Source organism: Vanessa cardui, chromosome 11 (genome assembly GCF_905220365.1).
Source record: "Vanessa cardui chromosome 11, ilVanCard2.1, whole genome shotgun sequence".
Classification (NCBI taxonomy): domain Eukaryota; kingdom Metazoa; phylum Arthropoda; class Insecta; order Lepidoptera; family Nymphalidae; genus Vanessa; species Vanessa cardui.
In genome coordinates, this window is record NC_061133.1 from 12,419,292 (window position 1) to 12,446,617 (window position 27,326).

The 27,326-nt window shown below is 34.2% G+C and overlaps 2 protein-coding genes across 7 annotated transcripts in view; one reads left to right on the forward strand and one right to left on the reverse strand.

The window, feature by feature from the left end:
- LOC124533407 (E3 ubiquitin-protein ligase HECW2) overlaps positions 1 to 27,326 on the forward strand; it is a 106,406-nt gene that overhangs the window by 74,965 nt on the left and 4,115 nt on the right. For 5 of the 6 annotated variants that reach the window (XM_047108639.1, XM_047108642.1, XM_047108640.1 and 2 more), the window contains 5 exons: positions 19,724 to 19,921; positions 20,107 to 20,373; positions 22,766 to 22,931; positions 26,422 to 26,634; positions 26,729 to 26,895. In XM_047108639.1, the coding sequence (XP_046964595.1) occupies positions 19,724 to 19,921; positions 20,107 to 20,373; positions 22,766 to 22,931; positions 26,422 to 26,634; positions 26,729 to 26,895 (1,011 nt within the window). Of the gene's footprint in view, positions 1 to 6,334; positions 6,750 to 19,723; positions 19,922 to 20,106; positions 20,374 to 22,765; positions 22,932 to 26,421; positions 26,635 to 26,728; positions 26,896 to 27,326 lie in introns of those variants that run through there. The other variant, XM_047108645.1, reaches the window with a different exon arrangement.
- LOC124533410 (protein ALP1-like) lies at positions 23,477 to 26,399 on the reverse strand. The gene is made up of 2 exons (XM_047108647.1): positions 25,900 to 26,399; positions 23,477 to 24,977 (listed from the first exon to the last, which is right to left on the reverse strand). The coding sequence occupies exons 1-2, from the start codon at positions 26,193 to 26,195 to the stop codon at positions 24,092 to 24,094; spliced, it is 1,182 nt and encodes a 393-aa protein (XP_046964603.1). The 5' UTR covers positions 26,196 to 26,399; the 3' UTR covers positions 23,477 to 24,091.

Here is a 27,326-nt window from a genome sequence, read left to right on the forward strand (position 1 = left end):
CAAACTAATACAATACTAATGTCTACACAATACAAAGAAAACTTCCGACATTGACAATTTATGGATGTTACGCTGACGATCAGACAATCGAAAGTTTCACTTCAGACAAAATTGCTAAATATAACTTAAAGATAAAATAATCTATTCTAATATTATAAATCCGAGAGTATCTTTGTTTGTCTGTCTGCTCTTCCAAACCACTGAAGCGAATTGTATTAAATTTGTTTTGAAATAGCTTGAGTTCCAAGGCACAGGCTTTGTCATCTCTATCACTTGAAGGGCAATCTAAAAGGCGAGCGAAGCTACTTAACATATTACAAAGTCGATATGATATTTTATATATAAATGAACTAAACGAACCAAGACATAGAGTACTACTGAGTTTCTTGTCGGTTCTTCTCAATAGAATCTAATTCTAATTGTTAAATAACGATTCAAAAGTTCTTGTAAAAGCCTATTTTAATAAGAAGAAGAAGGTATATTTTGATTTTGATACATAATTTTATCATTTTATATAGTTACGTGTGCATCTATTATAATCAACTGAAAAGAGTAACGACTGAGTTTCTTGATACTTTTTCTATGGCTAGAAAATATAGTTCAAGTTGCCTACTTAGCTAGATTTTAAATCTTGCAATATACCAATTCAAAAGAAAAAATAACTTGAAAGAGCTGAGATAAAGTAAGTTTATACATAGATTTCGGCTACAAATACGATTTCTAAGAACATCCTCATCACATATAAATTTTCCTAAAGTATAAAGTTTCAACATGACGCGAATTCGATACAAAAGAAATGCCACGTAAATGGGTCAAACCTCATAGGGGTCCTTTAGATGGAGAGATGCGATGTATTACAACACACGAGCACGTGGAAGGCGCAGCGTTGAATTTTAATGATCCCGGCACAAACACATCCATTAACAATATACTGCTTGACCTAATTTTTATTTTTGAAATTAAAAAAGGAACTTATTTGTACAGCTTTAAACAGGAAGTGATAATGCTACCGAAGCGATAGTACAGTTTTTAGAATAAATTTCTAGGATTCAATGTCTTCTCTTTCTGAAGGTTTATATTCAGAATGAAACCTTGTTAAGATTACGCCGTCTATATGCTAAAGGGTCGTATCATTATCTATACCTACTAATATTTTAAACGTTATAGTAACTCTGTCTGTTCCCTCTTCACTAATAAACCGATGAACTAATTTGGATTTTTTTTCGAGAGTGTTCCGGAAAGGACATTGTATAATTTTTACCGTGGAAATCATCCGTTAAAGTGCGAAAAAGGAGTTGGAGTTTATATGTGGAAATAATCAATTCTGAAGTGAGGAATATAAAATTCAATATAATTTAAGTTTTCGTAAATAATGTTCTATAAGGTTTTTTGTGTGTGCGGTTAAAGCCGCAAGTTCAGCTAGTCTTTTTTTTATAAAAGTAACGGTGACCGCTAACGCTATCTTAAAACCCATTGACAGTTATGGTTAGAACGTATGATTATAACTTATATCTTGTACTAGCTGCGTGCTCCGTCATCGTTTGAGTAACATTCACAGTTACTTCCACTTTCAACCCTTAAAATGTTGATAGGTATTTCCAATAATACTTAATTTATTCAAAAATCAATAAATAAAAATGCATCTTATCAAACGTTTGTCACGTGACACAATACGCTCCTGATTGGCCGGGGTTATGTTTAAGTCACTTTCTTGTAAACCTTGCCTTACCTTGATTAAAATACAGCAAAGTGACGTCACCGACCCTATTGCAGCGCCCATTAGTGTCCAAGTAGCGTTTTCGCGCGTTATTTAAATAGGGAATTTTTAATATGATATTTTTCGGTAAATATGTACTAGAAATAAAGAAATCAACTTTTACTGGGCTACTTAACCTCTACTAAATAATATAAAATGGATTTTAAAAACCACTCAAATAGCCTATTATGAAGTGTCATAATTTTTGTGTATGCTTTGATAGTCAAGACAAACGTTTTTATGAGTACTGCTCCAAATATACTACAATCCTCGTTGATCAAATTTCCACTTGTCATAAGTGAAATAAAACGCGAATTACTAAATAGCACGGCAAACTCAAAAAAGATGCTAACTCATTCTTACATACTTACATCGCAGATGTTGGAGAAGGATAGCGAATAGTTAAAACTTATCAAAGCTGCCTTGCTCATTATAAATAAAGTAGTCTTCTGATTTCCAGGACACAGTGAATCTAAACGCGGGCACATCTCATTATCGACACGCAAGGCAACGTGATTATCTCAATTATTCGCATCTCGCAATCTACACTAATACTAGCTGTGACCGCAACTTCGTGTGCCTTTGAATTAAAAAAAAAGTTATTGTTGCAGCCTAAGTTACTCCTTACTACATCAGCTATCTACCAGTGAAAATCCCATCCTAATTGGTCTAGACGTTTCAGAGATTAGCCGGAACAAACAGACAAAAATAGAAAAAAAAATGTTGATTTATACCGAGACACTCCAATTTTGTTATATGTCGTATAATAATTAATAAAATCTAACATAAACATTAACTAAATTGTCCGTACAGATTAAAAATTAATATTTGTTTTATATGAAAAACATAAAAATTGTCATTAACCGTCTAATCTTCCTTTATTAAAGCTGTAATTGTCGTTATTATGTGTACATAATCTAAAGTCTGTGTTTTCTTGTTATTATCTATAGAGGCAGTATTTATCGTTATTGAGATATCCTAGCAATCATTATATATCGTTCAGTCGATATATTTTCCGGTGTATATATTTCAATAGTATTTTTAATAATGTTTTTGCTTCACTTAAAGTTAATAGTGAGCTGAGAGTTTCTTTGGCTGTGATATTATGCTGCGTTTATAAAAAGTGATAATTGTTCTTTTACGTGATTCAGATTGTTAAATATTAATTTATCCTCATAAAATTAATTGACAATTATTTTATTCGAAGTTTTACAATTACTTCTAGAAACGTAAATCAAAGACAAGACAAGATGAATTATAAATGCAGATTAAGCACTTGTTTTTTGGTCCAGCGGCTGCTTAAGATTTCATGGATTTAATATAGTACGACAAAGAGCGTGTCTTCTATTCATCTTTCATTTTTGTTTTAGATTAAATTAATTAATTATTAATAAGTACCAGCTCGCCTTTGCTTTACCCACGTCTATCTTCCCCGTTCTAAAATAAATTTGCCTTAAGATTTGCTTGATCAAATACTAGCGTCCCACACCGGCTTCGCACGGGTGCAATGCTGATACTAATTATACAGCAGAATGTTTTTTTACGACATCCTTTTAGAAACCTGTAAAATAATCTGTATTTCTTTACTATATTATACATGTATTACACCTATAAACCTTCCTCTTGAATCAATATAACAAATTCCGTCTTGTCATTTTAAAGATCTAAGTATACACAGGGACAGATAGGGGTAAGCGACTTTGTTTTATACTATGTAATGATACAGAATTACAAATACGAAAAGACTTTTTGAAATTCAACTGTTAGATCCAGATATAAGAGCGTTCGAACAAAAACAAATTCTTTCGCTTTATTAGGAATAGATCAAAAATATGATAATTAAATTACCTACTATGTATGTGATGTCGAAACCACGTGACCAATCATGTTTATATACTTGTAACAATTCACAAAACGTTTTTTTTTTATTTACAAGAACAAAACTATATTGTACTATATATTATACTTGGTGGTAGGGCTTTGTGCAAGTCCATCTGGGTAGGTACCACCCACTCATGAGTTATTCTACCGCCAAATAATGGTACTCAGTATTGTTGTGGTCCGGTTATAAGGGTGAGTGAGCCAGTGTAACTACAGGCACAAGGGACATAACATCGTAGTTCCCAAGGTTGGTGGCACATTGACGATGTAAGGAATAGTTAATATTTCTTACAGCGTCATTGTCTATGGGTGATGGTGACCACTTACCATCAGGTGACCTATATGCACGTCCGCCAACCTATACCATAAGAAAAAAAAACAAAATGTAATAATGAATGTTGCAGCGCTGAATAGGTTGTATCTGACTCAGTCAATGATATCACTTGACATGACTGCATCGTTACAACGCAAGACACAAAAACACGGCGTAAATATTGCAATTTGAAATTACACTTCGAACGAGAATAAATATGAACACATTATATGACCTGATAACATTTAAAATATATATTATTTTTTAATCTGTGTAAATATCGCTTTTCACCTATTTTTTCACAATTCGCGAATGTGTGAAAGTTGTATTAACGTTGTTTTTAACGATGTAATACCCACCAACCTACTTATTAATTCGGCTAGATCAAGCCGAATTTATTAGAATACCTACAAGCTGAATTTAAACGATTTCCTCTTATAAAGGATGAAATTTCACATGTTTATTCAATATTCATGGGATAACTAGCCCGGTTTTGTACATGTAGTATTGTCTCCGGAAGAAGAAATTTTTAAAACATTCAAGAGTGCACTACTCGCAACATTTTGCCCAAACAGTTAAACCATAAAAAAAAAGTAAAGTAAAGGAACAGTCTGTCAATTATCCACCGCTGGGCTAACGCCTCCTCTCCGATTAAGGAGAGGGTTTGGCACATATTCCACCACGCTGTTCCATTGCGGGTTGGTGGAATGCACATGTGGCAGAATTTCAATGAAATTAGATACACGCAGGTTTCCTCACGATGTTTTCCTTCATCGCCGAGCACGAGATGAATTATAAACAATAATTAAGCACATACTCGTATATATTATAGTGGTGCTTGCCTGGGATTGAACCTGAAATCATCGGTTAAGATGCTTGTGTTCTAACCAACTGGGTCATCTCGGCTCTTGTTAAACCGTACCTACATGTTATAGTAAAAGGGAATTTAAGTTTGGAAGAATTCCTTCTGAGGCAGAGTATCATCAGACATTATTCACGATTGAGTAGATTCACCGCTTTTACTCGGTGTACTCTACCTCAATGGTTTAGTTTGAAATTGTAACGGACTTCTCACTTTGTTAACACACTTAAACCCGTCTCGTATTTAAAAACTTGATGCTATGACATTTTTTTCGCCGTATCCAAGTAAAGAGTAATTACAGAGTTGCTTGACGGCTCTTTTGAGTTAAACCGTCGTTTCGAGCTGGCGGTAGCGCTTGCTTCAAAAGAATGTATGGTTTAATTAAAATAGTTTTCTAGGTTGAGACTTCTGTAACCTTTCATATGTGCGAAATACGTAAATGAACGATTAAATATAATTTTAAATAAATATTTTAGGCCTTAACTTAGAATCTTATAACATTATTTTAATTCGACTATACTTATGTTAGTTGAGTCGAGCGCTACAGCTTAATCAAATAACTGATTTCATAAACTAAACAATATATTATAATGAATATCGTTACACCAATGTACATATACAGTTGAAATCGGCTAATATTTAGACATAATCTTCTTTTCATTTCACTAGAAAAACAAAACGTACAAAGAGAATATTAATCTTAAAACTATAAGTCGAAAATAAACGTCATTGAATGGATTAGCAATTGTTTCGTAAGTAAAAAGCAATGTTATCTCTATATCGTTATAGTGCGATAATTAATTGTTTATGTTAATAAGTTACTGGAAAATTGTTGATATGATGTATATGGCGTTCCAGCAAAAACGTCTTTTATAACAAGCGAAAAATTCCAATACATATTAAAATTATTTTGTAGTGTGCGTCGAAGTTTTTTATATGTATGTGTTTATTTTTTACATAAATGGAGCTTAATCCTTGTTTCCACTACGTCAGCCACCTTGTTAGGATTGTGACGTTTCCATTCAATAGCAATGTTAGGTCAACGTATCGTCATTAACATATTCATTTGTATGATCATATACTTTTTAATCATATTAGTATCAACTAACAATAAACTATAAGAAACGTGTGAATTTAAATTTGATAGAAGTTTTTAGTACATTATTTAAATTGATGTCTAGTTATTTAATATTTTATTATAAACTACGTCGTCCCTATAGCTGTATAAAACACAGCGATGCTTAACTCAGGTAGATAATAGAATAATAGGTATAATTAAGCCTTGGCATTGTTGTCTTAATGTTTACAAGCGAGTAGCACACGCGACGCCTCCAGGCGTTCAACGAAATAAATCAAAGAAATATCCGAACTGCATGTAATGTCGCGTGTAAAGACATCGCTCCGAGGCCCGTCGCGTCATACAAAAGTAACTCAATAGTAGCCAATGGAGACAAACAGCCGGATAATTGTGATTCACAGTGAGCTTACAATTACCTACCCCTGTAGCGAGCGTAGCGGCCCGACGTAGAATCTACGGCAGTATCGTCCGCACCACGTCGACGAGCGCACGTGTCCACTCGAGTCGACGGCCCTACATACGTTTCGTGACTATGCGACCGCTTTCAGAAGAAGACAATTGAATGAGCAAGGATTGTATTGTAATGAGCGTTCGAAGCAGGTAGAGGATCCCTTAACGTCAGTGAACATCATATCTCGGATTATGGAATACAATTTATGTGATAGATTATTCGTGAAGTGTGACTGAAACTGTGATGAAGGGTTTCGTCTTAGTGTTTGGAAGACGTCAAAATTAGCTCTTACGCGGAACTAGATGCGCGTGCGGTGTCGCCCCGAGGGGCGCGCCGCCGCCAGTTCATCAAGGGCTGGAAAAAGACCATGGGGGTCATATCCAAGACGTTCGGCGTCGTTTTCAGTCTGTAAGTTAACGTTTGCAAATCATTTATATTTATTTTATATTATCGCGTTATACAAATTCATTCAAACATCTATTATCAATACCAAAAATTATTGTCAAAACTCTTTTAAAATCGCCCAAAGATCATAAAGCTCTATATGAAAAACGGCAATTTTATTGAATTAACTGGATGTAATGTTTACCGTAATAACTTTCATTTCTTTATATTATTTGTAATTTTATCTAATTTATACTCCACAAGCGCGATATGTAAAACATATCAGAGCAATTTATCGCTTTAGTCCACTGTAGTACGACGAAGCGTAATAAAAGCCTATTATACGTTGCGCAAGCGCGTCTATTCGCACGTACGACTCGATGCGCTTTCGCCTCGCTAACCTAATGGCCCTCTGATGTCAATCCATCTCTTTTCCGACACTCTCACACTCGTGCGATTGTTATACAATAATTACGAGAGCATTTGGGTTATTGTTTTTCTTTTCTTTTTTTTTTGTTACAATTAGCAGTTGATTCGCACAGTTTCGTGTAACGGAAGTTCGTTTTCCATTATTGTCTGTACCTTTACCAGGTCATGCGATAAGAATTAATTCATGGTATACCATACGTAATTAAAACCGACTAAAATAACAAGAATCCTTTTTTTTCTGACTCGTTATACATAACATTATCACTGCACATTATATAACAAAGTTCCCGGGCCCCTGCCTGAGTCTGTCGGTCTGTACGTTCGTGATAAACTCCAAAACTACTGAACAGATTTTAATGCGGTTTTAACTGATATACATAGTGATCATTCACGATGAATGTTTATGTTATTTAATTGATTATGGTTTTTGTGTAAATAATTTGAAATGGAACGACAATTGTTAAGCAAGTTGGAAAAAACAAGCCGCCAGGCTGTTTTTATTGGAAACGCTGTCTAATCCCTTTGAGATATAATAAAACAATGTAAGGAGAATATAATTTTTTTATATCAACAGATCTACTTAAAAAAAAAATGTCCACCTGTGCGAAGCCGGTACGGGCCGCTAGTATATTATTTATAAAAACTTGTACAATATTGTTTAAAACAAAGTCGTGGTTACATCGTACTTTCAGATTCGTGTTTTATTAATTCATTTGTCTGGATGAATACATATACCGTGTGATCTGAGCTAGAGTTACCCTTATTATATCATTATAACATCCGCTGCGAGCCTTCGCTGTAATTGAGTGTTATTTTGAACAACTAGGTGATCTAAATAAGAAAATCAATCAATAAACATCGTACAAAATTACTTGATACGTTTAGTGATACTTAACTTTACGATATAATTACTATAATTGCTAATTAACATGGAAGGTTTTGTTGTGAATACGAATCAAAACTAAATTAAAAATATGTTGTTTTTTTTTTTAATATTGTTTGTCTGTGTCACCCACAATCTTGTAAGTGTGTGGGTGAATTCTTAAATTTGAATTTGGAACAAGTTGCATAAACCAATTGAGCTGTATCTTGGGCTTTACTTTTTGTTACTTTAAATCGCAAAGAAATGATTTATAATAACATTTATACAGTAGTAAGGCCTTGATTCAAAACTACGTTCGTTATAATTGTTCCCATAAACACAAGCAACAATTTGCAAAGACTTCTTATTTATAATACTGACAGCACTAAGTATTGTTTCAGTATTTGCGATAACTAATCTACTTTATATAATATTAACTAGCAAGTAATTATGTCTATGGTACTTTAGAAATATTGGAATCAAATTAATTAATAATCTTTATTTTTCCTAGATTTTTTTTCTAATGATTAGCTATATACGACGTTCTATGATTCTTTCTCTTTGTCTTTCTTATCCAATAACTCTCTCCCGCATTAATCTGGCTTTATGGATTACGTTTTACTCTAACTACGAAAAAAGTTAAATATAATTTTCATGTGCATGACCTTTTTATAAAGTTTTTTTTTTACCTATTGGTCAATATTCTGATTACTAATTAATTATCCGCTATTAATTCAAACTTAAAAACATTTATAATATATTTATGCAAATGTTCGATTCTAATCCTCAAATAAATCTGTCGGCTGATTTAGGCTGAGACGAAAAAATTTGTGTACCTGTAAATTATAATAAAAAAAAACAATAAAGATTTACTTTTTCCAAGTAGGCTCTTAGGAGCACTTTCGGATCGGCTTTTTACAAGCTTGTAACAAATGAATCTTTCTCCGATTCTGAGAGTAAATACTAAAATTATCGTCTAGAAACGTTGAAATTATTATTTCTTTATTTTAAGAATTTATTTATTTTAAGAAAATCAAATTATTAAAAAAAATATTTATTTTTAATAATATGTCAAATACATGTTATTGCTAGTTTATAAATGGCCATGTGTCTAAAAAATGGGCCAAGTTTTTAGTTAAATTTGTTTCTGCTCTAGAGTATACGAGCATTTAATATGTTTATATATGTTTATATAAAATTATGCCGTATTATGACTTTTGTAACTTGTTGAGAAGTACTTCTGCCTTATTTCATGTATAATTTGATTAAAGTGATGCAAAGATTGTAAGTTAAACGTATGTTTTATTTTATACATAATTCGCTAAAAAAGATGCGGTTTTTTACTAACATTAAAAGCAATATGAGTTCCTTTAATTGTGTACTTTTACTTTCAAGCTCAACTAAAACCTAGTTGCTTATATATAAAAGAAAAAGAACGTCTCTTATTGTATAGTGAGCAGAATTAACAACGCTTTGAGAAAAGGCGGTCGCCGACAAAAGCGACTCTTACTTAGGTAGTTGGAGATTAGGATAACCGATATATCTTGGTCTTTGATGTATCCGGATTCACTTTTATCACTGGCCCGCAAATACAGTGGCACGGAAAATAAAACAATTGAAATCAACTCTTTCGTTGCGAAAAAATACTCGATCCGAAAAGAACGAGGACCATTTCCGTTTTATTGTTGTTTTTTTTTTTATTTCATCACCAATAGCGATATGCTAAATTCATTATGGATTTTGACTTTTTGTAATCTATAATTCTAATTTAGTGGACGAAATATGCAGAAGACCTTTAATATTACGAACAACTCGTAGGTAACGTCACGAGTTTTATACAAAAAATCGAAAATCACATTGTTGCCTTTTTGATTAAAATTTATACAGTTGTAACATTGTTTTTTTTTTAGGATAATAATTAAATTATCTAAAAATATATAGAAGATATATTCTTTAACGAAAGACAATCGATCTAAATCACTATTTGTCTATTAATAACTTTTTCCATTACTTTACAAGAAAGGGCACATTAGCTATCATACTAAAATATTTCGAAAACTTAAACAATGTTTAGTTAAACATGAGCTTATTTACAGAAGAATAATCGTGTCTGCCTAAAGAGTAAATGCTAAATATAAGACTAATTGGAAGATGTTTACGGAATTTAAAATTTTAATTAAAGAAACATTACTATTATCTATGAATAGTATTATTCGCGAACAACACAACAGCGGTGTTAATCAGTTCTCAAAGAACTCGCTATCTCACTCGTGAAATTATGGAATCGGACTAACATATGCTAGTTTGATGCGTGTATCTTCTGACCTTTTAGTCTCGCCTCTTGCGAAAAGTGTTCTATTCGATCTCTAATTAGCTCTACGTACGTACTAGGGATTGCAATTGCTGGATCCAGCATACAGCAATCCAGCTGGATCCAGCGCCTTTTTAAACATGCTGGATCCAGCATACATCTTGATCCAGCGATGCGGATCCGCAAACGTATCAATTTCTATTGTTTAGTTTTGAGTTGCCGCCATTTTCAAATTTTTAAACTGCCTTATTATTAATAATTAAAAATAATTATTAAGGATTAACGAGCGGAGAGAAGATTATTTCAGAGCTTTTTTGTTTGATACAAAAATACTATTGAAAATTAAAATTGTGTTATTATTACGGTCCTTTTTTAAAAGAATGTTAATTAAGTTAATTTTAAAAGAATTTATGAGTCTGATTGCTACTGATTAGCCGTCCTATCATTAAACATAAGCGTAATAATTATTTAATTTTATGTTGATTATTTTGATCTCAAATTATTAAAAAACCAAAGCAAATTAACATAACATATCACCAAATGAGTGGAAGATTTCAAAGATTATCGTAAGAAGTACAAATTAATAAAAAAAGTCTTAAAAATGTCATCTTTTTATTTTCGTTCCACGTTTTGCTGGATCCGCGCTGGATCCAGCTGGATTCAGGTCAATCCAGCAAAAATCCAGCTGGATTGAAAACGCCGCTGGATTGCAATCCCTAGTACGTACTGATAATGATCAAAAGCGAATATTATCAAAATTATTCATTATGGTCAGATTTCAAGAAATTCACGAACGAGATTTTTAGTTACAGACACGTCCTAAATGTGTCCATCGACGAATAAACAAACGAAATGTATCCAAAGGTGTGATTTACAAACCCCGTTGGTTTTAAATTCAATCGATACGACACGACTGAGGTTTTATAACAGTCGTAAATCGAACTCAGCCTGTGCCTTTCGTGCCCTCATATCGTTAGTCGCGGTACAATCAAAATCTCGTAAAGTGTAATGGTTCGATCGTAATGGTAATCTACTCGTTCGATATGGGAACGACCATTGTCGATCAGAACGATCCGCCATCGATAAACAAAGTGATCTGTTTTAATTGACACAGGAACTTGGCCCCTTTTGTGAGTGTACTTAAGAGTTATTTTAAATTGCATATATTGTTCTTTTTTATCTATTAACATTTAACATAGGTTTTAGACAAACATCGTGTTACGGATTATAGCGTGCGTGGTGAATCGTTGTTTCCTATGCTCATGGTTTTTTATGGATCGTGAAAAGTTACGCTACATACATTTTGATGTATTATTTCTTTTTTAAAAAACTAACCACAAATGTGTTAATTATTTGATATTAAAATATAAAATTTTGCTATAGTCAACGTCGTTGACTCCTATTGTATTTGTTTAGTTTATCTAAAATATAATACAATTTTGAGACAGCCATTAAATTTTAATACGAAAAGTAATAAATCAACAACACTTTGTCGTAATAATATACAGGTTTACATTTTATTAGCGATGAAAATACTCATTAATGCGAGACCAATATTTTGATGACAGACATCAATCTTAAAAAAGAAAAAATATTAAAACGAAGTAAAGACTATATATACTTTTTTAACATATAATTTTAAATGAAAAGGGATAGGTCGTCAGGAATGGCGTTGTGGCTGTACAGTTGTTGAGTCGCATGTCCAGATATACCAAGGCTGACTACATTGTAGGATGCTACTTGACATTCGATCTAGTATGCGGCTAGAAAACGAGAATAGTACAGAAACGGTAGAGAACAGGTTAACTATAGTAAAAGGAAAAATGGTTGTTACAATTTTAAATTAAAATTTTACATTCTAATTTTAAACGTTAAATAAAGTTTTTTTTAAGTTAAATTTGTAATACCTTTTTACTTTAATTGCTACGCCTCGTAATCAAATTTTGTTCAGATAGTTAACGATAAAGTTGTGTTAATGTTAGTCACAACTTACATAAAAGAAGCCATTTGCAGGAGTGGCGCTTAAATCGGTCGTTGACCCTAAAATATTTTACTTAATGATAACAGAGTTTTCCAATGCGAAAATTGTGGAAGCTCTAATGAATCAGAAATGGGTTTGACATGGTTTCTATGTTGATGCAATAATGCCTTTTCGTTATATGTGTTGAAATTACAAAAACTCACTCAGTTATTTAGTACTGGGCTAGTTTTAGCCTAAATCATCAAATCATTTTCAAAGTAATCGATACGACGATATTATAGAATAAATTATTTCTCTTAATAAAAATGTTAAACGGATTAATCTGACACGGGTCGCGACTCCAAATAAAAACATAAAGATAGAATATTACAGTATCCATAGCGAAGCCAGGCTGTCTGATATTAAAGGTTACTCCATTCAGGCGTCATTTGAATCAGTTTTTGCTCGTCATCAATCTTATTCTTCCCACTAATTATCTTAAGCCGATTTTCGTAAATTGAAAAGTTTGAGGTGGATCCTTTTTATGAAATAATGATAGGTTTATGACGTAAATTATTTTGTGCATCATAAAGTTGTTGTTGAGATGTTATTTTTTTTTTTCGTTTTACGGTTAATTTTAAATTTTTGCTCATGTAAAAGTTACGGATTTAATATATGTTTTATTGAGTTGTCTTATCTTCTTTTTTTATTTAAAACAGCTAGGCTGTCCGGTAAATAAGCCAACTGGTAGATATTGGTTTTATTATATTAACCAACTCTTACAACAACCGAAGGACATACCCCAAGACTGGGTGAAGACTAAACAGTCAAGTTTCTTAAGTCTGTACTTAGACTGGCTCAATCATATTTCAAACCAAAACACAATAATACTATGTACTTATTTCTTTTTTGTGGTAGAATATGGAACTTACCCAGACTAGCTTACACAAGCTCTACCACCAAGAAAATTTTGCTTGCAGTTAGTCGCAATATATATTTATAATCATTAGTAACTTCTTTTGTTCCATGCTTTATTTTCTTATATTTATTTCCTGTGTGTTATACTTGTCTTGGTGTACAATAAAGAATATTATTATTATTATTATTATTCAAGTATTAAACTTAAAAGTTCAAAAGCTCTCTATACCCTACATTTGTTTTCGTCATTATGCAACATTTCAACGTCATACAAAACAATGTCAGAGCCAAGGTTTGAACGAATTATCGACTGCGAATGCAATAACAAAATTACATTAAGTGCTTAGAATACTAATAGCAATAACGTTCAATGACTTTGGAATAGTTTGCTTCAATAGCCCTAGCCACCCCCTCTGAACTTGCTTGCCGCACAACCGTGCGCCCAATTATGACATGCAAATGTAATTTTTTATCGCAATGTCTAATGTTTTAATTAAATAATATTTGAATATTAAAGATTATTCCATAGACCGTTCGTCTCTACAGCAACGGACGGACGGACAACACGATTAAATATGTATATATGCAACCCATTTGCACAACAATGCTCGCGTGGCTAAACATTTTTAACATTGTTTTTGTAGATTATCTGTGTGTCTTTGTTAACACAATAAATACTTTATTTATTTAAGATTACACATTCACGGCCGTAGCGGCTAGGTCAAATACATACGGTAATGGCTAATGATTATTTAACTACCTAAATATAATGAATAGCATTAGTTAAGTAATATCAATTTTTGTTTTTGTTTTTCAATGACGGGTTATTTTGTAATTAAACAACAATATATTTCACTTTTAAATAGAGTTAATTATACTCGTATACTTAGTTCCCTAATAAGGAGAAACATTGAACCTTTGATAGTTTACATATATACATTATACTGTTTGATTGTCAAAGATGTGATCGCGTCGAAAAAAAAGTAGCCAACTGAAACATGGTACACGCACACTAATAAAGAATGACGTTTGACGGTGCGTGACTACACATAACTCTCACACTCACGTCTAGTCACGCACACAATGATAATAAAGTTGGCTCGTTTGTTTTACTTCTTTTGTAATGCGACACTCTATGTATCTAGATATATAAATACTCTAAGCTTTCAACTTAGTTAAATCAGGCAAGTATGAATAATATATATGTGATAGAAAGAGAAAGAAACAATGCAATAAATGATTAAAAAAAAACATTTGCTATTCGTTCATTTGAATATAAAATGCAATTCTTAAGAATTCAAAAGTTCTTATAAAAACGTTATTGAACTCATTTTTAAAAATTGTTTGAAACTGGTATTCAATTTGAAAAGTAAAAGTATATAATATATGACTCATTACCGTGCATATATGCAGTACGTCAGCTGAAACGGGCACAATGACGTGGGAGGGACCCGGGACCGCTCAACCCTGACCCCCATGTAGGCAGACAGCTTAATTACACATTTATTTATAGTTAACTATATTCCAGTACCTAAAACGCTAGTCAAAGGCAGATTAAGTAATTTGGCTTTAAGCTGAACGCTCATTGGTCGCTTATTACGTCATCGTCAACCACTAACCAATGAACATTCAGATTATCGCCAAATTAGTTGATTTCTCTATGATCATCGCTACCATACCTAAAGTTTGTTGTAAAGCTGTATTAAAAATCCTTAAAACCTTACCGAGTTTAAATTGCATTGTTATTCACGATTTCTTTATCAATAATTATGTAATTATCGCTGTCAATACAATACTCTTCAAAAGGGTCGTTTAAATGTAAATTTTGTTTAACTTCAATTACAACATTCGATAATATTTACCTTTTCTAAACTTTAATTCGACGTAACCTCGGAGTGAGGAGTAATTACTAACTAATGTTTTTTTTTTTTTCTAGTTAATTTTTTCGTATTGCATAGTCAGTGAAGTAATTTCAGATGTTACGAAGCTTTATTTTAAAAACACAGACGAGAAAAATTTGAACAATACATTTACTGAGTCGAACGAAAATTAGCTATGTGGGTAATTTAACCAAATTATACAAATGCCATTGAAAATTTCAGTGTAATTCGACATGTGGCTTCAAGGCTTCCGTTCGAACGGTTCCATACAACAATAACCCTTTTGTTTTCTCGTTAGCAATGGTCTTAGGAAGTAATTTAACAGAATATTGGGCACGTATTGGTTTCCATTTTGTGTGAGGTCGGAGCAATGTCAACGCTTCAATTTTAATATTGCTTCAAATATTTACGTTTTATTTTAAATATCTTAAGGCTACGTCGGAAAATTAGATTGTTCTGTCACAGTTGAATGCGTTCTTCTAGAGAGTTCTATATTCTGTCTTCGAAATTTAAATTGATAATTTTTGTCGTTTGTAATTTGTTGAATATATTGTTATGGATATTTTACAAAGGCATGGCAACTTAAAATTGACGGCTTATCGTTAGTAATTACGAGAAGTCCCCAGGCAAGGTGGTACTAAATAACGTCCATCCTGTAGTCATTGATGAAACTTTACTAGGCGTCGAAGGCTTCGGGCGAAACCTTATTACCGGTAACATAGGATTATCCCTTATTATTGTTTTAAGAGTAACAAAGTCTTTTTCATATATCTCAAAAAATCTGGTATTTTTTTAACTATATGAAATCATTGTTACATTTCGATTAAAATTAAAGATTGTTCTGTTCGAAATATTATAGCTTTTGGTCGTTATAAGTTAGGGCACGCAAAAAGCAATGTATCCGTTACGCAGGTGTTTGATTGATATCGTCCTTTGTATAACAGAACAACCCTCTTCCTGCCTGCGTTGCGGTTAACCGTTTTAGTGTTCCACTTTATGTAAATTTAACTCCGGTATTATTTTCACACATTCTAAATACATAATATAATTGTCATGTACTAAATTAGCAGTGCATTACATTACTTTGTAAAAATTATCTATCAAAAGGTATCAAAGATCTGTTACGTCATTAAAAATATTAATCTATCGGCTCCATTGATCGTCTAAACACGGTGCGCTTAATTAAATTACAACCACAATAGTAGAAAACTCAACGTCATGTTCGATCAGGCGAAGAATCAAGACGTCAGCTTCTCGCATCGGGCGAAACGTTATCTCCGAAACTATCACCCTTCCTCTGCCTCGGGCCTGTTCGGACACCTGTTGTCTGTAAGAATAACATTTTTAAGGAAATTTGTTCTTTAGTTAATTAGAAATAAGCATGTCTTTAGCGTGAGAGCAAGGGTTATGAGGGTCGTGGGCACGGACGCGGCGCGCGTGCTCTCGGCCACAGGGGAATGCCTCCAATAGTCATTAACTTTTGAAGATTGGTGGCATCACAATGATATATGTTTGGGATGTGCCGGATGCTTATGTAATGACTACAGAGAAGGTATTATTATGAATACGAATTATTTTTTATTCGATACTGGCGATGGTTGGATTGACGTTATTTAGAAGCAAATTGGCGTACAGTCAATGCTCAAATAAAAATCATTCTGATTGGAATACCACGTTTCCAAAAAATAAGAATTAAAGTTGAAACAATTTGAAAAATGAAAAATACATCAGAAGTATAAAAACCCTATAGAATTGCGACGTGAAAAACAGAAAGTAGCTTTTGTCTCTCGCTCGCTGACGCGTATTATCTCAGCGAGCGCCTAACAAACGTACCACCTCGTTTCTAACGACTGCCGAGTAATATCTGAGAGCGAAGCAATTTTAGGTCATTCCCATCCATCGGTGTCGGGAAGCGGCCTTGCGTTGAAACGCACGCGCTTACGAAAGTTCGTTGCTTGTTATACTTTGTAGACACGTTGGATTTGAAAACAATCCTCAAACTTGTATCATTGTATAAATGTCGCTGAAAAAACACGCTTCTTGAAGAACCTATTTATTATGTTGAATTTTAAATTTTACATTGGAAGGAAAAAAAAGGAATTTTAAATAATATTGGTTTTAAAAAACGATAAGATAATTTTTGCAACAAATAAAGCGCTTGAAGCTGATAATTTACGACATAAGTATACGATAATCATTATGGATGCGATTCTCAGTTTTCCAACTGAACCATAGTTATATCTAAGAATAGGAATAATAAATCATACGATTTTAATTCGTCGAATTGTTTGAGTTATATGTTCGGTATTCGTTTTGTTTTGTCTACATTCGTTGCCATGTTACGTAACGAGTTTGGCCGAAAATGTTGGTTTAGATTTTAAGTTAGCTTCTGACCTACATATACTATGCTCAATTCACCTTTTAACCTTTAAATTTTATCTTGAAATATCTCAACCTTTAATATTAGCTTATTTTTAATTTTCAACAAGATCGAGTTATAACACTAATTGCATTTACACAGAATAGAAGGCAAGGCAAGGCTGATGTTTACGTTATATTTTTTGAGCTGATGCTGAAATTATTCCTGAACAATACAAACGAAATCACGGCTAATCTAGTATTGTTACAATATAAGTTTGATATAAGTATATTAATCGAATCACAAGAAAAAATATTGACCGAAATTGTTTACGCAGGGCTCGTTAACATCTGTTGGATGCGCGCCAAGACTTGGGTAATGATAAATATGATTTCTGGAATGCGTTGCAATGTATCAGATATAAACGCGTCTCGAACACAAAAATATTTCATGCAAATTTAGATTTATCATTTTTCCAAGTGATATTTACAAATAATCATATTCATGAACTTGACAAATATTATGTTTCCAATATTCAAAGTGATGTATCTGTAGTTACTTCAAGTTTGGGAGAAATCCAAGAAATCAAAAAGTCCAATGACATGATTAACATAAACGTTCACCTTTTTGTATTCGAGTATTTGAATCAAATATAGACAATGGACTGTTTCAGATATTATAGGAGATCTTGATGATTATTGATTAGTTTACAGAAACACACGTGGCCATATCTGCTTATCAGCAATCTAAATATATTTTATGTATAACTTATACAGTTTACATTATTCTAATTACGGCATGTTGAACACCGGCAGGGCGGAGCGACATTAAATCTTTTCCAAATCGATTATAGGTTAGCAACGTAGACCTCGCTTTGTCTCTGTCTAATGTCGACTTTCCTTTCATTTTGGGCAAGTTATAAGGTTCATCGTACTTTGTGGACATTAGTTAGGACTAGCTTTGCCCGCGGCTTCGAATCATGGGCTCAATAAAAATAATTTGAAAGCCAAATTTCTCGGAATAATAAAACTGCGCTGACTCTTCATCATGATATAAATATCTATAAATAACGACATCAAAGAATAATAATCTGTTTCTCGCTATCGATTTTATTTATTTATTTTAAAACGAACAATGTTATCTCGAGTGACGATGACAGCATTTTCTGTCAATATTCTGTAAGTCAGGTTTAGAAAGACGTTAGTTTTCCTAGCCTCGGTAAGACCTCAGTCCTATCAGAATACGAGGTGGGAATAGAGATTGGACATACAACATAAGTGCACTGTAATATCTCCTGAATCGTTCTCTAGTCTGGAAGACAAATAGTTATTGGTCGCTGTTAGCAAACTTCGTCCAAACCATAACTTCTTATTAAAATAACAAAGAACGGCGGAATCAAGCAAATATAATAAATCGTAAACTGTTCCTAAACTCACATTTATCCTATTTGGTTATCTCTAATATAATATACAGTCGATTGTTCCTCTAAAATTGGCGAGGCTCACTATCAAACAATGTGAGGTGCAATTTCAATGATACGCCATTAACAGGAGGCTTTGACTGTGGTCTAAAGGTAACTAATATGGAGCGAACGATTGCAATGAATCATTTGTAAAATGCTTATTAAACAAGACGTTTGTGTATTATCATTTTCCTCGTCGAAAGTGTTGGCTATCTTAAGTCATTAAACACTACCCCAGAAATATATTAATGATCTTTACTATAAATGAAGATTTCGCTAACACTCACTGTGATTATAATATTAATACTCTTCGCTCTAGTAAACTTGGTGAGATAAAAAGCGCATCCGTCCGTACATCCTTTCTATATATTGTAGTCTTTATGCCTTTCGTGTTAAGGAACATAATGACGTTCTTGCTGTTATACATTTACGGACGGTGCCCATTTCGGTTAAGGTTATGTGAGAGGCGATGTGCGAAATTAAAAGTGAAACAATAAGGTGTCTTCGTTTTTTACGAACGTCCGATGAAAGTGAAGTTTACCATTTAAATACGATATCACTTTTAATGTTAATAACATTGAGAAAGTAAATCTTAACAATAGTCTAATCTCAACAGATCTGAAAAAGAAAGAATAAGTACTTATTAATTTCCCAAAAATATTTTTGTCTAGAAACTCTTCAAATTTTAGTCGTCAGTATGGTCTAGCAAACTATACTTAGATCCAAATGTTTGTTGACTATTCGATTATAACATTAGATTTGTGAATTGAATAAAAGAGATGCAGGAGTTCACAATATTATGTTTCTTCTTCCGCAGCCTGTTCGAACAGGAGATTATGAGCTACGTGCCGGCGTCAGGGTGCGCTACAGCTGAACCCTCGCCCGCGGCGTCGCCGGCCGCCACGCGCAGCACACGTGCGCCTGCGCCTCAACGACGGGACTTCGAAGCTAAATTACGAGCATTCTACAGGAAGCTGGAAAGCAAAGGCTACGGACAGGGTCCGGGAAAGTTAAAGTAAGTTCATTTCATAATAAAAAAAATATTTATTCGTTTTAAAACCAAGCACAGCCGTGTCATTAGAATTGATGTTATTTTAAAACGCTCAACGAAGGATGAAATATTTTGAATTCGCTATTACTTTGATGTAAAGTAACTAAGTAGTGAAAATAGGTATTAACATGTTCAATAAATATTTACAGATTACATATTCGTCGGGATCACCTTCTAGAGGATGCATTTAGACGTATCATGTCCTGTAGTAAGAAGGAGTTGCAGAAAGGAAAATTGTGCGTCCTCTGGGATGGAGAGGAGGGCCTAGACTATGGAGGGCCCAGTAGAGAATTCTTCTTCCTCCTATCGAGAGAACTGTTCAACCCATACTATGGATTGTTCGAGTACTCCGCTAACGACACTTACACGGTGCACGTGTCACCGATGTCGGCCTTTGTGGACAACCATCATGAATGGTAAGATTTAATAATTGATCGAAATATAGGAGAGATTCATCGAAAAGCTTTTCTCTATATTATAATTTTTAATCTGTGTAACTTATGTAGGAATTTTATCGGTGACTCCGTACTTCCAAAATATACTTCAGAGATTATTTAAGAATTTTAGATAATATTTTCCATATAACTAAATAACTTGACAGTTTAATCGATAACAAATATATTTTAACTATTTCGATAACATTTGATGTTTTAAAAGGCTATTTAAAGTTAATCTTAAAAGCATAAACCACGATATGCTAAAAGCCGTCAAAACTCGATAGGCGCTTGAACACTTAATATTGTTTAACATGGGCCGTGTTACACTGCATGTAGGTATCATACTTAAACAGTATTAGTACACAATCACAGCCATTACAGATAATAACTAACAATCAGTACAGAGTAATACGATTAGATGCCATTGTCCCTGCAAATAAGTGATGTTGACACGGAAAGAAGTATTTATTGTTTTTTTTTATTAGTGGCATAAATTATTCATACGAGTACAATTTTTTTTTATAGAGAAATATTCATGAAACTAAAAACAGTTAATAAATAACAAAAAAATAAATAAATGAGAAATAAATTAGAAAATTCGGATTTTAAAAAATGATGATTAAGATTGAATTTATTCAGCAGGTATGTAAGTCAATAAGTCAAGGCTGTATAATCAGATTAGGTTGATCCTACGAGTCACGCCCATGTCATAAATACCCTATATTACGCTGTTATATGATAAGAAGATTATTCTATTGTTTCGCGTGATATCGTGATGTAACACTAAAGATTAGCAAAAGGAAATACTTCATTTGAAAAAAAAAACTGATTTCAAACATTTTTTATATGGAAATTACTTTAAAATCTTGGGGAACAAAAACAAGGGTATTCGAAAAAAAAAAGTTAATTCTGAATAAAAAAAAAACATTTCGACGTAAAACTAAAAATATTTATGAATGCTTTACACTACAAACATTTAATCCAATAAAAAGTTTAAGATTCAAATATAGAATACCAATTCGTATACTTTTAACGGTAACGCTAACAACCAGTGACAAACACTGAACATTAAAATTACGCAAGTAAAGTAATGAAAACGGTAAAAAACCATATAACTGCAAATAAAATGCATTCAAACGAGATAATAAAAGAGAATATAAAAACATAACGAGGTGACTAGACCCAGACCCATTGATAAGGTTATATACATTTTATATCGTAATATTTCAATTACAACAAGAGGTCAATGTACTTTTTTAATCAATTATGGTGCGTTTTAATTGTCATTCGGAAACTATGGACTTCCGTTCATTGTTCGTGCTGTTGGCTGGCGGGACGGTATGGGTATCGGTTTTTAAATCTTAAATAATATTTTATTGTTTACGGCTATTGGCTATACCTATATAGCCGATTGACAATCTATATTTGTTAATAAAAATAACTAATACTATAAAACGTAATCTTCCATCATAATAAATTATTGTTATGCATTATAACCGAAACATAATCAAACTTTATTCGTACATTAAAACAATCTATTAAAATCATAAAATATATTTCTACTTTTTCATGCTTATTATGTGAAACGACACATTAACATAGTAAAATAATTATGAAATAGCAAATAGGCTTTTGTTCGTAATAGATAAAACGCAACTATGTAATTCCACTAACACTGTAAAGTATTTTGAATTGTCTTTATTTTTCGAGTAGCAACACTGTAGCCATCAAAGTGCACTTTACAAAGTTATCTGCGATATATACCTTATCTATATAGACAGATAGAAAGAATTGAAACGTTACTTTCAAAAATCCATTTGGTATCCTATATCGTTGTATCTAGTCTAAAACTATTTGTATAAAAGAGTAAATGAAAATATTGATACATTAAAAACGATTGATATAATTCAAATCACATTCATAACCTTGAGTATCCATTCTTCCATAACCCACGCCATGTAGCGTGTCCGCGTATGTTTTTATAAAATGTCTCGAAAATCTCACGTTACATCCAATATTTGGTTACAAACAGAATAACTACGAACTCACCGAATCTCAGGTGCTTTTAAATTTTTTGCTCACCTGTCACGCTTGATATTTATGTGAAACTAAATCTCGGTTGTGTCGTTTGATTCAAATGTGACGCCATCTTGTTATCTATTGTCTTCTTTAATTAAAATGGCGTTTTTGTTAGTATTTTAGTTTTTTTAAACAATAAACAATCGATGGTCGGTCGTTTTTTTTTTTCTAATTATACTTTTCGGAACAATAACGAAACGTTGCAATAAATCTTTGTTTATATATTCAATAGATGTTAATCATTTGTTTGTATTGAAGAATGTTTTTTATTTAATAATTTTTTTTTTGTCAGGTTCCGCTTCTCTGGTCGCGTGCTAGGCCTGGCTCTCGTCCACGGCTACCTCCTCGAGGCGTGGTTCACACGTGCGCTGTACCGCGCCCTGCTACGGCTCCCGCCCGCGTTAGAAGATGTGGACGCACTAGACGCGCAGTTTGCCGCCTCACTGAGATGGTTACAGGTGAGATATCTCCACCGAAGATATAATAATTATAATACATTAAATTTAAATACTTAGTAGTTTTGCAAAGCGGAGCTTTTAATAAAATTCAAGCGTGACTATAGGCGTCACGTGCGCGTAGTTAGTTTGAATGGTGTGTGTAATGTTCACATATATACTTGTAAGATCGTTTTACAAGTTACATATAAATATATATTATATTTAAATATCTACTCGCCGTGCACACACACCGTCTTCACTCGCGCCCAAATCATATATCTTATATTCTCCGCGCTTTCCGCGATGTGATGTGATGTCCGCGACAGATACTTAAATACACAGATAATATATATATCTATATACAATATAAGTCCAATAATATTTATTATATTATTAAAGATATGTGTACACTACAGTGTGAATGAGTTACGACGATAGAGCTCATGAAAACTTCATCTCTTTTATGTGAGTCTCGGTCGTCGAATAAAATACAAGGAGCGCATGAAAGGTACTGTAGTATTAAGTCGATAGAGTCTGTCGATGCGAGACTAAGGCTAAGAACTCACGGAGCGGTTTTCACCCGCACCCGCCGCGGGTGCGGGCCCGCAGCTTCTGTAGAATGCAGATATATGTGTAAAAAATTAAAGCACATTTCACGACGCGTTTTACGCCCGCGGTGTGCGCGGTTGTTTGCGGGTCCCGCTGCACTGGCGGTTCATCTTCTACCGGCGGGCGCGGGTCGCGGTCCCGCAGCCGCGGCGATTTGCACCCGCGCGCTCTGCGGTCGGTTGGCGGGCGACCGCGTTGGCAGCGGGGGGGAAATCGCGCCATTTTGCTGGTAGGCAGTGATAACTCCTTGTTCCGTAGTGACGCGTTCAAGCACGCACGCGCACGTTTGTCAACAAAATGGATACTGATATTGAAGTCGATCTACTAATTACTTTGGTTCAAGATAGGCCAGTTATATGGGATAAGAGCTTAGAAGAATATAAGTACAAAAACTTGACACTCAAAGCATGGGAAGAAATCTGCGGTATTTTAAATAAAGATTTTGAAAATTTGGATGAGACAAATAAAAAAAAATATGGTTAGTATTATATAAGTTTATTTTTAACCTACAATAATAATTAATAATTGAGCTGTGTAGTAGCGGGTCGTAAAAAGAATAATAATTAACGTTATTAAATTTTTGACAATTGCCAGCTTAAAGCTCCGCTGTCACTCATAAAATATTGTTGAAAAATATCTCTTATGTTGTTGGCTTGTCTTCCACTGCGTATTGATGGAGGTGTTTGTATACTCTCAAGATTATGAGTAAAATCTTCTTCTCTAATGTGATGGCCGTCTCGTTTTCGTACAAAATTGTGAAGTATGCAACATGCCTTCACAATATTAATTGATAAAGGTATTGATACATCCAATGCACGATTTAAAATTCGCCATTTGTTTGATAAAATGCCAAATGCACATTCTACGTATCTTCGTGCTCTCGATAGGCGATAATTAAATACCCTTTTTTGTACACTCAAAAATTGACCACCATAAGGTCTCATAATGTGTTGATGCAAACCAAATGCCTCATCGGCTACGAATACATACGGGACAGGTGGCAAAGTAGATCCGGGTAGTATTTTTTCATTAGGTAGTTTGATAGAATTGCTATTAAGCGCATTGCAAAAAGTAGTATTTTTAAAAATGGTTGAATCAGCATTACTTCCCGGGGCTCCAATGTCTACAAAAACGAAGCAGTAATCCGCATCAACTACGGCCATTAATACAAATGAAAAAAAATCCTTATAATTGTAGTAAATTGAAGCACTGTTATCTGGTTTAGTTATTCTTATATGTTTGCCGTCTATTGCTCCGACACAGTGGGGAAAATTTGCGTACTTGTAAAATTTTTGGCTGATTTCTTCTAAAAGTTCTGTAGTGATTACCGGAAAACATTCAGACATTAACACCTCCCATAATTTTTCACATGTCGTTCTTATAATTGCTGATATAGTTGTGTGCCCAATTCTGAATATGTAGTGCAAATCGTGCATTGAAGTCCCACTTGCTAGGTATCTGAAATAAATAAATTTACTTAATTACGTATATTTTTTTTTAGGTAACATGATTATAAAAAAATGGAAAAATATTAAAGATTGCTGGATGAAAACAAACAAAAAAGTTGAAACGGAAACAAAATCTGGATCGGGAGCTAAAAAAACTAAAAAGTACATTTATGATGATCAGTTACAGTTTTTGAAGAAAAATATACCTATTGAAAATACCTCCTCAACCTTAACGAGCGATGCTACAACTGAACAAACTACTACTACTACTAACACTACTACTACTGTTGCATCAACATCAGAAGCTTTTGCTACGCCTATCACCTCAGTATCTTCTCAAACTGGTGTTAAAAGAAAAAGAAAAGACGACGCCGACAAAGCATTAATAGAGATGTTGTCTCAACGCGAAGATAGACATTTGTCATTTTTTCGAGGAATACTGCCTTCATTGCAAAATTTTGATGAAGCAAAAACAAGACGATTTCAAATAGCAGTTCTACAAATTATTGATAATCTTGATAATAATCTTCCAGCATTTTCTTATCAATATCCACCATATAATTACAGTCAAGAAAATATCGGCAGTCAAGAAAATATCGGCTATCGTACCTATTCTACTTCTGAAAGCAATACCCAAAGTCCACAAAATATTCCATCAGTTTCTTCAGTCAATACTAATTTGTCAGATGATGTGTATTTTCAATAAAAAAAATTTTTAAATATTACCACTAGTTTCATTAACACCTGACGCAAAAAGTATATAAGTATGTTGTATCCGTTGTCTGGTATCTATAGTATAAGCCTCGTGCTTAGTTTGGGACTAGATGGCGCTGTGTAAAGATTTCCAAGAACAACATTTATGTGTGTGTGTGTGCGTGTGTGAGTGCGTATGTGCGTGCGTGCGTGCGAGTTGTTAAAAGAAACTTACATACCTTAATGTGACTGCCAACATTTCCTCTGGTGATATGGGATCTCGCATATTAGTATGTTGTTTTTGAAGAGCAGTTTCTGTTTTTTTTTTAAGTTCTAAATAACTACTTATGGACATTCGGAAATAATTAAAGAACTTCTCCTCATCCTTCTTTAACTCATTAATAAGAGTAACAAATAATCCATAACGATTTCTTTCCGCAATTAGTGGATGTATCCAGAATCTTTTAGGCCTTCTTTTTTTAATTCTTCTGTGAAGTAAATATAACGCAACAGCTCGTTTCTGGTGTGTATCCATGACGGTCTGGAACTGAACTGATCGTTTAACCGCCCGTCTTGCAACCGCCCGTCCTGCGATAATCAACCGCTACGTTTGCGGGTGATAATCGCAACCGCGGCGGCTGCGTTATCGCACAAAACTGCGGTCTCGTGAGTTTTGAAAATAAACTCCATTCCGCCACCGCGGCGGGCGCGGGCTGAAAACCGCTCCGTGAGTTCTTAGCGTAAGCGAGGCGTGTCCGCAGTCGGCGCGCTGCGTGTCGTCGCTGGAGCTGACGTTCGCGGTGTCGGAGCGGCTGGCGGACGGGCGCGTGCTGGAGCGCGAGCTGAAGGCGGGCGGGCGCGACGTGCCCGTCACCGAGCGCAACAAGAAGGAGTACCTCGAGAAGCTCGTGCGCTGGCGCGTCGAGCGCGGCGTGGCCGAGCAGAGCGAGTGGCTCGTGCGCGGCTTCCACGAGGTGAGAGAGACTCACCGCCCCCCCCCCCGCGCCCCCCGCGCCCCGAGCGGTGCGGCGCGGTGCGAGGGCCGGTCGCTAACGAGCATGCGCGCAGGTGGTGGACCCGCGGCTGGTGGGCGCGTTCGACGCGCGCGAGCTGGAGCTGGTGATCGCGGGCGCGCCCGAGCTGGACGTGTCGGACTGGCGGAACAACACGGAGTACCGCGGCGGCTACCACGACGCGCACCCCGTCATCCTGTGCTTCTGGCAGGCCATCGACAGGTACGCCTCGGATGTCTTGCATCTCACGAAGCCTTCCTGACGGATCCTAAAGATTACCTTCCTACGCAATAAGTAGATATTTTAGTACAGTGTGTACATACAGACGCCCTCTATCGTAAAAACTCTTTCTGAAACAGGACTGTATGTATGGAATATTAGGGGACTCTTCCACGATTAAATTTACTTTTGAAGCGACATAATTAATATACCACATCTCTATATCGACATTTTGTATTTGAGTAGTTTTATACATTTATTTTCTAGTAATATTTTTTTTTTCTCAGAATAAAGAATAAGTTAGTTTCATCGACTTTCTGTTCTAGTAATTTTTTATTAAGCTTAGTTCGGGAAACGTCATTTTTTTTGTCTATCCAGCTATACATATAAGCGAAGATAATTTTCAAACAATATCTTACTGATAAAACTACTAC